General features: G+C 34.5%; 2 protein-coding genes across 4 annotated transcripts; one reads left to right on the top strand and one right to left on the bottom strand.

The window, feature by feature from the left end:
- Positions 1 to 785: 785 nt before the first annotated feature.
- Positions 786 to 3,203, top strand: HCF109 (high chlorophyll fluorescent 109). The gene is made up of 7 exons (XM_079069200.1): positions 786 to 1,099; positions 1,353 to 1,412; positions 1,475 to 1,695; positions 1,789 to 1,992; positions 2,253 to 2,468; positions 2,538 to 2,724; positions 2,791 to 3,203. The coding sequence occupies exons 1-7, from the start codon at positions 868 to 870 to the stop codon at positions 3,081 to 3,083; spliced, it is 1,413 nt and encodes a 470-aa protein (XP_078925326.1). The 5' UTR covers positions 786 to 867; the 3' UTR covers positions 3,084 to 3,203.
- Positions 3,204 to 4,886: 1,683 nt separating this feature from the next.
- Positions 4,887 to 11,833, bottom strand: SDG25 (SET domain protein 25). Of its 3 annotated transcripts, none has more exons than XM_079068630.1 (14): positions 11,652 to 11,833; positions 10,488 to 10,965; positions 10,268 to 10,384; positions 9,768 to 10,196; positions 9,376 to 9,684; positions 8,308 to 9,259; positions 8,076 to 8,195; positions 7,611 to 8,011; positions 7,408 to 7,530; positions 7,255 to 7,335; positions 6,915 to 6,968; positions 6,655 to 6,806; positions 5,705 to 6,561; positions 4,887 to 5,436 (listed from the first exon to the last, which is right to left on the bottom strand). In XM_079068630.1, exons 2-13 carry the CDS (start codon positions 10,956 to 10,958, stop codon positions 6,540 to 6,542), a joined length of 3,231 nt encoding a protein of 1,076 aa, XP_078924756.1. In that variant the 5' UTR covers positions 10,959 to 10,965; positions 11,652 to 11,833; the 3' UTR covers positions 4,887 to 5,436; positions 5,705 to 6,539. The 3 variants fall into 3 exon arrangements, with proteins under 3 accessions (XP_078924756.1, XP_078924757.1, XP_078924758.1); XM_079068631.1 differs by having other exon boundaries at positions 10,488 to 10,952; XM_079068632.1 differs by lacking the exon at positions 11,652 to 11,833 and having other exon boundaries at positions 10,268 to 10,391; positions 10,488 to 10,600.
- Positions 11,834 to 15,371: the final 3,538 nt, after the last annotated feature.

Here is a 15,371-nt window from a genome sequence, read left to right as displayed (position 1 = left end):
TTTTTTAGAAAAACCTCTTCAAACCATTTTCTGCTGCGCGGCGCAGCACACGCGCAGCACTTTCCCTCTCGCAGCAGTTTGTTTTTTGGAAGACTTCAGACTGCAAAACCTCTGCGCGTGTGCTGCGTGGCGCAACACTTGACTTGCCTCTTCAAACCTCTTCGGTTTTCAATTTTTTGAAGTTTTTTTTAGAATTTTGGTATAACTTATTTTTTTTTAACATTTAAAAAAAAAAGCATTTATTTACGGATTTGATACAATTTCTTATTATAGTTTCCACAAATTTTTTTAACTTAATTTTTTTTTTTTAAAAAAAAGCTTTATTTTTTCAATTTTTTTACCGTTTCCGTTAATAATATTTTCAGTTTCAGTTTCAGTTTCATCTTTTTTAACGTATGTAATTTTTTACGAACTTTGTACACATCGTTTGCAATACTTTCTTAATTTTTTTTATTATTTTCTTTTTTATGTTTTTTAAAATTAGTTTTTTTTTCTAGAATAAAGCTGTTAGCTTCTTTTATATTTTTGTAAGTCTTTTTTTTTAAAAAGTTTTATATTTTTGTTTTTTTACATGTTATTTTTAGTACTCTTTTAATGTTTTAAGACTAGAATTATTAAAATTTCGGTGTTGAGAACTATTTTAAGTTTATAAAATTAGTTTATTTAAATATCAGTTTACTGCAGCAGTCTACAAATGTTAAAAAACAAACATGCTTCTTGTTATTGTTATGGGGTGCAGTCGATTGTCCACCTCTTCTCGAGGATTGCAGATGGTCTTCATTAATTTTCGCATGAAAAAACAAACAAAAACAAACAGCAACAAAACCTCTGCGTTGCATTATCCCCTTCCTCTCTCTCTCTCTCTCCATGGAAAGCGTTGTTCATAGCTTCGTATCACCTCCTGACCACAGGCTACAATCACAAAACTTCTCAGCGATGAGAACTTCATCGATGTCACCATCACCCATTGCACATAGAAGCATACCGTCCTCTCGTTGCCGCGCAGAGAAGCCCATCGTAGCTGCTGCTTTCCCTTATTCACATTCAGTCTTCCCTTTGTCTACACCCCTCTCACTACCTTCTCCTTGTCATTCGAAAGGTAACATAATTATGTTTTTGTATTGAAACGTCTCAAAGGGAATTGTGTTTTTGCAATTACAATCTGGTAATGGCTTCCACACGAAGATTCTTCTTCTATGAGATTGAACCTTTAATTTTAATTTGGGGATCATTTGGTTCGTTATTGGAACTCCCTCCTTTCTTCAAATTCACGTCTATCTGGTTTATTCGTCCCTAACTTTTCATGATTGCTAATTGTGTTTCTATTTGTTTGGCATTTGGAATTAGTTCAGTTTTATTCGCAAGACCAGATGCAGGAGTGAACAGTGAAACAGGTGTATGGGCGATGCAAGGTAATGATACAGTGTATTATTCCTACTTGCATTAGCCATTGATTTATAACATTTTGCGACAGATTTCTATAGTTTGAGGAAGGATGTCGAGGCAACCTCCAAACGTGTTGAAGAAATTAGGGCTTCTGCTGGTTTAGAGCAACTAGGAGAAGAAGTTGCTAAATTGGAAAAAGCAACAGGAAGTGATTCTTTTTGGGATGATCGTAGCTCAGCTCAACAAACACTTATGGCTCTCACGGATATCAAAGACAAGATGAATCTTCTCAAGGAGTTCCAAGACCAGGTTTGATCTTTTTATTTCCGAATTCCAATCAAGCATCATGTTGAAAAAAAGAAAGTTTACACTGACATGGTACATTCTACATTGATATGTTAGATTGATGATGCAGAAACTATAGTTAACCTTACAGAAGAGATGGAGTCGACTGATACTGCACTTCTTGAAGAGGCTGCTACGATCGTGAAAGAACTGAATAAAGCGTTAGATAAATTTGAGCTGAGTCAGCTTCTTTCTGGGCCCTACGATAAGGAAGGTGCTGTTATCAATATAACAGCTGGTGCTGGTGGTACAGATGCACAGGTAATGTAACACTAGCACACCTCTGGATCTGGATCAACTTAAAAGCATAGTGAAAGTTGCCTTAGAATCTTATGGCTTAGGTTATGAGGCCATGGGCCATAGCATTGTACTTTGAATTGTTTTTTGTTTAGAGTTTGAAGAATTTACTGAAAATTGGTTTGTATAGGAATGAGATTTATAATTAGGTTAGGTTAGAGTCTTTTAAAGTAGAATGAGATGATGATGATGATGATGATGATGATATTTTGAGTTGAGTGCAGGATTGGGCGGATATGCTTCTAAGGATGTATGTAAGGTGGGGAGAGAGGCAACGATACAAAACAAGAGTGGTTGAGAAGTCGATGGGAGAAGAAGCCGGGATCAAATCAGCCACAATAGAGGTGGAAGGTCGATATGCGTTTGGATATCTTTCAGGAGAAAAAGGAACACATCGAATCGTTAGACAGTCTCCTTTTAATTCAAAAGGTCTTCGTCAGGTACATTCCTCCATCAGACAGACTTGTATCAATGACACTATTACTAAACTAGTCTTTGTCTGGAACCAGACAAGTTTTTCTGGTGTAGAAGTGATGCCCCTTCTTCCGGAAGATTCTTTAAACGTGGAGATCCCGGAAGAAGATCTGCAGATTGGGTTTTCAAGAGCAGGGGGGAGTGGCGGTCAGAATGTTAATAAAGTTGAAACCGCGGTCAGGATCACGCATATTCCCACGGGGGTAACCGTCCGCTGCACGGGTGGGTATATTGATTGATTGATTGATATCTATTAATAAATAAATAAATAAATAAATTTGTTTTTAGAGGAGAGGTCACAGCTTGCGAACAAGATCAAGGCACTGAGCCGTTTGAAGGCGAAGCTGCTGGTGATTGCGGTGGAGCAACGGGCGAGTGAGATAAAGCAGATAAGGGGAGACGCGGTGAAGGCGGATTGGGGGCAGCAGATAAGGAACTATGTGTTCCACCCGTACAAGCTGGTCAAAGATGTGAGGACAGGGTTTGAGACCACTGATATTGTCTCTGTAATGGATGGTGAGCTGGATCCTTTTATTAAAGCCTACCTTAGATACAAATACACCGAGTCCATGTCCAATTAATTAATTTCCAAACCATCTATTATCTTTTGTTTCCTTCTTCTTCTTCTTCTTTTATCAGTTTATGTATATGAGTATATGTTGTATTTCTTACTTTAACTGTAAGGTACCGACATTCATTAACTCTTGTAACTAACCCATTTTAGGAAAGTATGGCTTTGAAATAGATAAATCTACTAGAACAAAAAAAAACAACGGGGTTCAAATTGTCTCAAAGTTATATAATAGGTACCATTTTATTAATGCATGCGATGGCAACGGCAACCTCTTTCTCAAACCATTTTATCAAATAACAGCTACTGATTATTGTTATGGTGTTTGTTATCATATTTGATGCATTGACTGGAGATAAACAAGTTTAACTCGTACTCGTTTTGGATGATAATGTATGTTGCATGCCATGCATCAATAGGGAGGGTGTTTCTAGTTTTATTCCCATCATAACATGATGCTGTTTCATGGAACATAGCTACTACTATTTATATAGTTCAATCCAGTCCAAATCAAAATGTGACCAACAGGAATCCTAAGTTGTCATATATTTTCCCACCCCATCCACCAAGCAAAACTCAACACCCACAATAAATGCAATCCATATTGGAACTTAAACTTACATATTCTTTTAAATAAATAAATAAATAAAAACTTTTTGTACACATTACTCATCCCTCTTTGAGTTGAGATAATTTCATATAATCATCCATCTTACTTGATTTGACTGAGATTAATCCACTCATAAAAACCTTTAAAAATTCAAAAACAACACACAAAACTAAAGTATATATCACATCTGTCAGCCTCAAATTTTCTTTACCAGCAAGGACAATCAATCTATCAATAGGTTTTGAAGGTAAAGTCGAAAAACATAATAATATACTAGTTATGAAAATTCATACTTTTCCAAAACAGAGTACATCTTTTCTCTATCTCCTCAACCCATTGCTAGTTTTTGTGTTTAAACTTGGACATTACCTTCAAACAACTTGTTTTGTTTTCCCCTTCCCTTTGTTTGGCGAGTGGGGCTGGAGTTGGAGTTGGACATCCTTTTTTCTATAACTTTTACAACCACAACTCAACAAGACAAGTAACTGTTCATGTTCAACAATCAGCCAGTATATATGGCCCAACACGCACAATCTAAAACTGGGTTTAGATATTAATATTATTATGATTTATACATTCATTCATTCATTACAAGTGGTTGGTTAATTAGTGTTATATTTAATAAAAACCACATAAATACTAGTCTACCAACAAGAAAGAAAGACAAAAGACACCCGGCCTTGTAATCACATCACATCACATCAACACATTCAAATATCAGATAGCAAGACATACTTAACCATCAACCGAATACCACCATATCAGTCATGTCGAAAGATGGAGTTGAAGGTTAGTTAGCCTTGCCTTGCCTTTCCTTCAAGCTTGCAACCATACATTTATTTATGCGCAAACTGGACCTCTTTTTTTTAGAAGCCATCGCCCACTTAATTTTTGAAATTTAAAAGGATCATCATTTTGGATATACCACCCACATTACAATTCATGGAGGATTCGACTACTTTCCATAGCTTATAGGTTAAAAAACAGATAGATAGATCTTAATAGTTTGTTGTTCCATTTGCTAAAAACAAACTACAACATTGATATAAATAATTTGCTATATATGCAAAAAACAAACCGACCGACCTGTCGGACTCGAACCGACAGCCAAAAGGATTACAAGAATGAGAACATACTCGGATTTTACTCATCAAAGTTATATCCTTCTACTCTTCCATTTGAGCTAAGGTCGGATCAGATCCATTAGGTTTGATTACTTTTAAGCATATATCATATCATGTTTACAAATACAAAATTTTCAAAATCAGTCTCTAATAATACTACAACTCCATGTTCACAATACCAAGGAAGCTTATTCACCCCACTAATTCTTCCCATTTGTTTTGTTTTGTTTCACAAAACAACAATCTCTACCTTACTAAATTGCCATTCAATAAGTAATCATGGTTTTGTTTTGTTGTTTGGATGAGAGAATAAATACACAAATTAATAACCATTTCTTATCCTCTTGTACAGACCGAGTTATTAGTCATAGATTTCACTCACGTTTCATTAGCCGATTCAAAAGAAATAATATATACTTGGGCCCATCCCATCCCACACTTGGCTTGAACTTGTAATGCTCACCAATATGGACGACCCATCTTCTACTCCATAACATGTCATATTACGTTTTCAAATTTTTTCTAACCCACAAACCAGGACAAAGACTTGTCATCCATCTCTCGCCCTACTCGTTCTCATCATATAAAATTTCCCAAAAAAAAGCTCATCATGTCCCATTAGGCCATATCTTGTAAGCATAACAAAGTCGGTTAGTTCGTGTGACTGTGTTTTGATCTCTACACTCGCTTGGTTGTTTTTATACTTTTGTTTGCATTCAAATTCAATCGGTTACTTTTATCATGCCATTTAATCTCTCCATATATATATATATATATATATATATATATATATATATATATATATATTAGTGAAGAAGAGATCAGTAACCCTCGGGAAGCATAATATACTAGGAGAGGATGGAAAAAAAATGTTGCAAGAGAAATGAGTAATCATACCAGACGGTTGGTTGGTTGTAAAACACCAACTTTGCCCCCGAGGTTGAAACGAAACCAATTTTACGTCTCCGCCTAAAAAAATTCAAGCAAACAAAAAGAAAAAACTAGGAATTACTATCACATCAAACAACAACTTGCTCACGCTGGTAAATAAAAGACAACATCACTACTTTATTTGCACTTCTGCTTTCACCAAAAACTACTCAAGAAAAGAACGTTCTCAGATTTATTTGGGAATACACCACTTTTTTAGTGAAGACAAAAGGATGGTGAAATAACGAAGGAATTTTATATTGTTTTTTTTTAATCATTTTGGGGCTTTGATAAGCTGGCATGTGATGGAAATAAACTTATTAAGATTATTCATGAACAACAAAATGAAAGCCCACTTGAATGAAAAAGGTTGCGCGATTAGAAATAAACTCAATGGTTAAAAAACATGCCAAATGGTAGTTTTTTAGTTTGAGAATATTATAGCGATTTCTTTGTTTTATTCTCATCCTACCACAAAAAATGTCATCCACTCCCAAAAAACAAACATACAAAAAATGAGAAAAAAAAAACAAAGAGTTGAATCATCTAAAGAGATTATATTTCGTATCAACTGTGATATGATGAGTCTTTTTTTGAGGCATGTCTGTACATAATGGTATTAGAGTGTAAATATATAAACACAAAATTAATTGACCAAAGAATTTGACTTGACTGACTGACTGACTATATTTACAGAAATTAAGGGGAGAAACTCATCTGCAACCGAGACATATATGCACATGAATCGGTTGTCCATCTTCTACTTCTAACAAATAAAAGAATATCACCAGCTTGTAAATTGTCAGTTCATTGATCCACGACATCTACATTCACAGATAAACAAATGAAAAATAATTTATAGTATAAATTATAAGGAAGGTACTGTATAATTCACTTTAAAAAACTTAATTGATTACCTTCTAGAGCCACAGTTGCAGGGGATCTTTTTCTCTTCCAATGGGAACTTATAATTGTATGTAATTTCTTCTCCTGTCACTATCGGCCTTTTTGCATAGATAAATATCTTTTTCTGACCATCCACACTTATAACTTTAGTATAACAATTAGGCTGCAGCAATTAGAAAAAGAACAAACATATATAAATATATTAAATGTGCATGCCATTCTAGTACATATGAATGTAGTAAATTAATAATACAAAAACCATGTTAGTTACCTCACATGAATGGTTTATAAACCTAGCAATTCCCCCACGCTTTGTCGCATCAACCTATACACAAATTGTACCTACCAGTATTAACTACTAAGATATACATACAATAACATAAAACTAGATAAACAGAGTGGAGCAAACTTTTGGTCCCCAAGTATAGCTGATTTTTGCAATTTTGGTCCTTATGCTGGAGGTTTTTGCAATGTCTTTGGTTTGGGAACAAAATTGCATAAATCAGCAGTCATTTTACTTGAAACAAGGACAAAAACAATACAAGAACCTCAAATAAGAACCAAAATTGCAAATATCAGCTATACTCATGGACCAAAAATGTATATCTTACCACATAACCATCATCCAATCTGAAAAGATAACTACTACCAATTCCCATCCTCTCATAATGTTGTTCACGGATATCAGAAATCTGAAAAAAAAATGGAATTATAAAGAACCGAATTAAAGAAAATATGAAAAAGATATTTAATGGCAAGCTTACTCGAGAACGAATTAACTCTCCGACATATTCAATAACAAAATCTTCTGCTTCAATTGGCTCAAGTGCAACAAGACCCCAATCATGTATCTTACTTCTTTGAAAACGTAACCGTTTTTTCCTTGCCTGAAAAAAAAAATCAGAAAATAAACTTTTTATGGTGATATAAGCTTGAAAAGGAATTGTAATTTGTATCCTCTAATTACATTTAGCTGATTAGCTTTTATCAGGTCAGCACCATCTGCAGCAGCAAGAAGGCTTCTCATTTTCACCCTGTTTGTTCTGGCAGATAACCCTTTCACATTTGATAAATGTGCCTCTGAAGGGGTATTTTTGTAAATTCCTCGAACACACGCCCTTTCGGAAGCACTTGCATGTAATGACCATTTATGCCATTGCCAGCCGTCGATTGAAGTACGTGCACATCCAAAAGATAAGGGATACGTTTTCGATTTTTTCAACTTTTTATTTTGAATCTTCTGTATAGCAAGTGGATCAGTATCTGCTGCTGCTTTCTTGGAAGCAGTGGATAATTTGGGAACTTTCACAGAGCTATGTTCTGCCACGTCATCCAAGCTCTTCCTCTTTAGTTTACGGAGTTTAAGTGCTGTAAAACACCACACAAGATCAACAATGTAGCAGATTAAAACAAAGCATACACTAACACTTACATTTTGCAACATTTTTGGACAAACTGCCAGCCTTTTGAGCATTATAAGCATTCGCAGTGAAATATGGAACATTCTGTTTCTGTGTGTTGAATTTTACACCATGGACACTTGTGCCATTATCTAGGGAAATAAATAGAATAGAATAGAATAATCGTTCTTAGTGTATATAACAATAGTGATCCTAAACACTGCAAATGACCAGACCAGACCAGAATTAAATCAAACCAAGTACCTTGACTTACAGTAGAAACCTTCAAAGACTTATGAAATGACATACTACTACTATATGGTGATTGAACACCATGAAAGTTGGGATCATGGTATTGTTTAGTAGCAGCCTCGACCAATCGTTCAGCTCTCAATTGCCCGGATAAAGATGCAAACTTTCTTTTCGTTGACTTTCTTGACCGGGAATAAGTATAACTTGCATTGGCAATAGATGGTTCAGAAGGTCTTGAGGTTTGACCATTCCTTGACTGCTCTATGTATTTGTCATATGCAGAAACAGACTCCTTCCTTCTATTGTTTGTCATATGCACCGGCTTATTATGTTTATTAATACCATAATTCACCGAATTATTATGCTTATTAGTAGCATCCACCGACACCGGTTTTTTATGTTTATTAATACCATAATTCACCGACACCGGTTTTTTATGTTTATTAATAGCATAATCCACCGACACCGATTTATTATGTTTATTAATAGCATAACTCAAAGATATGGATAACCATTCCCTCAGAACAATATCATGCAGCTTCTGTCTACATGCTGCCATGATAACATAAACCTCCATCTTAGGTATAGATTCCATTGCCCTTGAAGGGCGAAATTTGCATGCTTCCGGAACAATGGTTCTAGAATTCTCCTGAACAATAATATCTTCATGTGAATATACTTTCTTGAAAGCATTTGCAAACCAACTGGATGAAGGCATTCCAGATGCCAACGTAACCTCCTTCATTTGAGCTTTTCTTTTTTTCCTCACTTCCTTATCCACAATCTTTTCAATATACTGATGCAAAGACATCCTTGCAGATAAATGGAGGTCATTTTCTACACCTTCCATTATATGTTCCAAGTCATAACAACTTTCATCTTCCTTTACACAATCAGCTTTAGAAACAACTTCTTCAAAACCAGGGGGATATTCATTCTTAGAAGATGAAGACTCTTGTTCTTCCTGCAATTTTATAGATATTTTGATACATGACTTGAATGAAACAAAACAGAAAAGAAAAGCAGTACATAAACATTTTTTTTAAAAAAAAAAAAGAGAGGGAGAGGGAGAGAACATACATCTTCTACAGGTAAAATCTCAGTCAACTCGTGACATTCATCGAGTGAAATTTGATGTTCAACAAGTTCATTAGAGCTGGAGTTGGATCCCAGTTTTTCCTTCCTCCAGACAGATACTCGATCTTCTACTGAATCATACACAATTGCATCCCAGATGACTCTCATGCAGGAATCAAAGAGCTTTTTGCAAAAATCTTGTAAAATTCTAGAGTTCTTGCATCCAAGAGGCTCATCATGATTTGAAGGGGATGTTTGTGTGTGAACACTAAGAGATGCTGCTCCCTCACTCTCAGAGTAGTCCCCCACTTCCTGGGTTGTATCATATTGTTCAGATAAAAGTTAGAGCCAAGCATATCATGCAACACTAAAACAAGGTGGATAACAAAAATTACCAGTATGGTTTTGACTGTCTGCCTAGACTCTTCATCCTTATGATGACTGTTTTTCACTCCCAAAACAGTAAGAGATTCACCACCACAACAGCCCTCCAACTCCTGGTTTTCAGATACTTCTTTACTGGGAGCAAAATCCATAGTTTTGACTATCTGACTGGACTCTTCATGCTTAAGAGGCCTCTCAGATTTCTTTGCAGTCACATACTCCACAATTATGTTGCTTATTATTTCATCCAAAACAATCTTTCTTGTTGCTTTCATTATTCCAGAATGTAACTGGGAGCAGACCTCCTCAGAGATATCAGAAACAAAATCCGTTAAAGAGCCGTTGTATTTAGAATGATCTATTTCACGTCCAGCAGTTACCCATGAGTTGACAATAGATTGCAAATTAGAGGGCTTAACTTTACTCTCGGAATGATGTACCTACAGAATGTCAACATCAACATCAAAATTAGATTACAACAAGCTTTGCAATCTTGTTAAGCATGTCTTACCATCACTGAACCATGGAGATATCCATAATGATGCCAAGAATAAAGCTCCATAAGAGAATGGGGACCATGTTTCTTTCCCTGATCATCTTCAAAAAGCCAGCATGATTCTTCACCTGTCTGAAGTCTCACAACAACACATAATAGATGAGTAAGTTAGTTCATTAGAATCAATATGAGATGTTTGGAGAATCAAAGCATTAGAATCGTTTTTTGGTAATACCAGTGATGGATGCGATAAAGCTACTTCAGATATCTGCATCTGCTGGATGGATGTGGAATTAACTGCATCTTTATGAGCCTCTTCTCTCTTACCATCTGTGCTGATGTTCCCATGATACTTATCAGAATTCTGATTAATACTTGATGCAGAAGCATTTAAATAAACGAAGCCTGTGGCAACATGATCAGGAAATTGCCGAAAGTACTTCAAGGGAACAGGATTGGCTAAATTCCTATGCAAGATGGGATACACAGGAAGATCCTCTGGCAAGAAGCTAGTGGATAGACCATCATAGAGCTGTTCTTGTATATAGGGACCACAATATTGTCCTTGTTCATTGATGTACATCCATCCACTCACATATGCAGGCTGGGCATACCCAACTTGACTTTTGTTGGTACCATCGTTAAGGTGGAGAGCATTTTCTTTACTGCCACTTGTCTGGCAGGTCATGTCCATTGCAGACTGCATATATCACCTTGTGTCACAGATGGAAGAATATCATAACTATTAGAATTCAAGAGCTCATACAGACGTGCATAATACTATGAAGCAATAGTGTCTTGAGTCGTTTAACTCTTTCTAAAAGAGTATTTACACCCAACAAATTGCATTACATCTGGGGTGGGTGATTCTGAGAGTATGTTATAGTTCAGTTAAAACACAATCAAGAAGTTACATTGACAACCACAAACAAAATACAGGAAACGCTTCCCTCCAGAAATTAAAGATTACACTGCAACATTTTTATCACTACGGCAGCAAAGGCTATTCATCTCCGACATCAGTGGTATGGTTCAAATGAATTTCTTACCCTCCAACGACTCAGATAAGTACAGAGCTTTACCAACAAAAATGAAGCAAGTCTTACTTTTAATTTCTCTGTAATAAATTAAAAGACTGGAGTAACTTTCAACTCATACATAGCTACAAATTTTTGAATCACGTATGATAAAGTTACACGTCTCCAAGAAAACCAATCTAACCCTAATTTGGTTCTACAATAAAATCCAAAGAACTGACATTGCAAACATCTAGCTGTTATGGTCAATACTTGAAACCGTAAGAAAACCTTTTCGATTACAAAAACCTGCCATTCGATTACGAAACTTCTGTGCAATCATAAAAGAAGCTACGATTAGTTAATTGACTACAAACAGCTACCTCCTTCAATAGATCAGCCTCGTCCAAAAGATTCTATCGCTAGAATCGGCAATAGCTTTCACAATCTTCAGGATCCAGCGATGATGTCGATTGGGGGTAAGGCCGAAGAGAAACGGAAGAGATGAGAGAAGCATGTAATGTATTGTGGATTTCAGAATTTGTGATGATTGCGAAAAAAAATTATTGGGTTTTTTATTCAAGCCCAGTAAACAAAACCTACCGCCCAAGTATTTGATGAATTTAACTATTTAAGAGTATGTTACATAAATGGTCCTTATATTATAGTGGAAATTACAATTTGGTTCCATTTTATTTTTTAAATAATTAGCGTTGTTTGGGATTGCTTATTTCACAAACTTTATGTTATTTATTAAGGTGTTTATTAATTTATCTAGTGTTAAAATAGAATTATAATAAAATTGTTTGGATTGGTTTATCTGCTATTATAATTTAATAAGTTGATAAATTGTTTTTTAGTGTTTGCAAACTGTATAGTAAAATGATCGAAAATGACATCTTAAATATTACTTTATTTTTTATATAATTTATATCCTTCATCATTTATAAAAAGAGACTATGTAAGGGACCACAATATAACTTTAACTAGGTTATAACCCGTGGAAACCACGGTCGGTATATTTAAAATTTCTATATAAATAAAAATAATAATAAATGTAAAAAAACCAAGATATTGTTGATTGTAAGTAATTATGAATTAATTTGTTAAGCAAAATAAAATAATAATGTTATTAGGATAAGATTTTGTATTTTCAAAATTTGGATTGAATTTGATTTGTTACCAAAAAAAAGGAAATAATAAAAATCATAGAAAAATGTCACGTGTCAAAGAGACATTCTAAAAAAACTGACACGTGTCATTTTTAAGTTTCACTTATTAGAAAAGGTAGATGTGTGGGGTAGCTTCTTTGTAATTCGTAAGTAGAATGTGATTTACAAATATCAACAATTATTATTATTACTAAGCTCGGGTCACGAATAACCGTCTGAGGATTTTGAGCCATCTGATCTTCTTCATATGCGATCCTCACCGTATAAACTCCCTATTTACGATTTTCCATGGCAGTTCGTCGTCGACCCACGTTCTCAACCACCGTCGGTTGTCTCCTCCAACAAGCATTCAATCGGTTAATCAGCCTCCTTCGAAGATTGATTTGGTTATGGCTTCAACCTCCTCTCATTACATCTTTAACCCCCACTTCTCCATAATCCCTAAACATCAGGTAGCTGTAGTAGCTGTAGTAACTGCTCTGCCTATATAAGAGGTCGCTTCTTTGAATGTATTCGTTATTCCATCACTTGAAATCTATCTATTGGTTGATCAATCATGAACGAGAAATTGGCTTTTCCGTTAGAAGAAATTTCACCGAAGGTAAAATTTCTTGAATAGATGTTTGGATTTAGATTCCCGTGTTTGGAATATTATACTTTTTTTCTGCTTAATTGTGGCTATCTCAATTCAAAATTGATTCAATCGTTGGTTTTATTATATTGTTCAATCTAACTATCATTTATTATTGGCCGTTTGCTATGTTTTTTGATATATGATTTTAATTTCTTATCGTTGCATAATGAAGAACACTGAAGTCGTTCATGAAATTGCCAACCTTCAAACAATATCAGCCAAATCCATTGATTCTGAAAGTGACTCTACTGAGATTTCACCGAAGCTAAAACTTCTTGAATAGATGTTTGGGTTTAGATTCCCATGTTTGGAAAATTATACTTTTTTCTGCTAAGTTGTAGCTATCTCAATTCAAAATTGATTAAATCGTTGGTTTTATTATACTGTTGAATCTAACTATCGTTTATTTTTTGCCATTTGCTATGTTTTTTTATATATGATTTTAATTTCTTATCGTTGCATAATGAAGAACACCGAAGCCGTTCATGAAATTGCCGACCTTCAAACAATATCAGTCAAATCCATTGATTCTGAAAATGACTCTACTGAGATAATTGAGTATTCTCCTCACTTCAGTCGTTATAAATCCATTTAGGAAAGGGTTATTGCGGAAGAGGTAAAAATTGCTCGCTTTTCCATCAATTGTTAATAGTTTATGATGTTTTATGTTTTGTTTCAGGTTTCTGAAATTGCTAAAGAAGATCAACAATTCGAAAGGAAAAGAAAAAGGGTTTTAGCTCTAACACAGTGGAAGTGGGATGAAGTTGTGGACCTCTGTTCAGATGATGATGAGGAGGAGGATGTCATACAACCAAAAAAGAAAGTCAGGGTTTGCATTCACAATCGAAATCGACCCATGAAACTCCTTGATGAGTCGGATGTGGAGGCTTGATGTTTATATAAGTTGGTTTTAGTATGTTTGTGTTAACTCTGTTGAGTTTAGGATGCTTCGTTTTCAATATTATGTTTAGTTGTTGTTTTCACTCTATGGGTCAAACCTTATGGTTTAGAATATAATTTAGGTTTTTGATAAATGTTTTGTGGACTGTGGAGTCATTTCCAGCTAGTTCAATTATATTACGTATTAAGATTTTCATATATGGATACATTTCAAGTTCTTGTTCTAATTTGTTTTACAATCATCTTTTTGTCTATTAAATGATCTTAATTGTTTCATATATTTTAATGTTAACAAAAAATTGGTTATTTTTTCTTTCTAAATATGTAAATGTTGTTTCTATTCACTTTACTTCTTTTTCCCATTTGAGATTTCATCAGTTATATTTAAGTTTTGTTTTTTATGTAGCTTTTGGAGTTTTTGTAATTGTCAGGTTGCTGGAGGTCCACTCCTGTAATGCAATGGTTCAATCGGTGAAATCTTTATTTTTGATGCAAATATTGAGCAGGGTGACAGGTATGTATGAGTTTATACTCTTGATTGTAATCTGAGAATGATATGACATTGAATTTGGAAGCAAGGGCATAAGTTCCAAGTTTGACCTATGTTTAATCTAGAAAGTTTTTCATATTTATGGGGTTTAGATGATTAAATAGGTAATGTTATTGTTTATAAACTGGTTGCCCTATTTCCATATAGAATTCATTCCTTGGCTTAGTCAATGTATGAATGTATTCCCAAGATATATACAGAAACAGTACATATTATATTTCATCAATTATACACTCATGTTTCCAATGCTCTAGATCAGCTTGCTGACCTGGTGCTTTTTCTTCTTATTTTGCAGCTTGATCACCAAAAATGTTCTAATGTTATTTGTTTTTTGAGGGAAAATAAGCAGTAGATCTGAACACTCACTATACACAGGTCTAACCATTTGCCTTATTCATTAGTAAGGGGTATTTTAGACTTTTCATAACTTGTCTAATTTGTAAAAGAAGTTGCTAATTTGGGTTATAATGATTTTTTTTCTACTTAGGGTATTATACCTTGAAAAGTCTATCTAATTATAGCATTTGTATTTTACATATTGTTCTAAATAAGACATTATATTGTGAAAACTCTATATAATTATAACATTGTACTTTAAATATCTTTCCTATTAAAGTGTTTCTTTTTGGTATGGGAGAAAGATAAGTACTAAGTACACTTCTTGATGAGGGCGTTTTCGTCTTTTTTACAAATACCTTTTTGAGTGGGACAAATTTCAAAATTTTGTTCCATTGACAAATAGGTTCTGAAGTAAATACACGTTATTTATGACAATTTTACCCTTTTCCTTTTTTCACAAATAACTTCTTGAGTGAGTCAAAGAAATCAACATTTAGACCATTTGTAA

The sequence above is a fragment of the Lactuca virosa genome, chromosome 8 (genome assembly GCF_052849685.1).
Source record: "Lactuca virosa cultivar CGN04683 chromosome 8, Lactuca_virosa_CGN04683_v6, whole genome shotgun sequence".
Lineage (NCBI taxonomy): Eukaryota > Viridiplantae > Streptophyta > Magnoliopsida > Asterales > Asteraceae > Lactuca > Lactuca virosa.
Note: the sequence above shows the minus strand (reverse complement) of the source record. Positions and strands in the feature narration are given on the sequence as shown.

Excerpts from the sequence above, each read along its gene's own strand:
- SDG25 (XM_079068630.1), bottom strand. The coding sequence starts at position 10,958 with ATGCAGTCTGCAATGGACATGACCTGCCAGACAAGTGGCAGTAAAGAA. Across the intron at positions 10,197-10,267 it reads ATCTCCATGGTTCAGTGATG|GTACATCATTCCGAGAGTAA; the intron begins GTAAGACATGCT and ends GACATTCTGTAG. Across the intron at positions 6,807-6,914 it reads TTATAAACCATTCATGTGAG|CCTAATTGTTATACTAAAGT; the intron begins GTAACTAACATG and ends TAATTGCTGCAG.
- HCF109 (XM_079069200.1), top strand. The coding sequence starts at position 868 with ATGGAAAGCGTTGTTCATAGCTTCGTATCACCTCCTGACCACAGGCTA. Across the intron at positions 1,100-1,352 it reads TTCTCCTTGTCATTCGAAAG|TTTTATTCGCAAGACCAGAT; the intron begins GTAACATAATTA and ends GAATTAGTTCAG. Across the intron at positions 2,725-2,790 it reads GGTAACCGTCCGCTGCACGG|AGGAGAGGTCACAGCTTGCG; the intron begins GTGGGTATATTG and ends ATTTGTTTTTAG.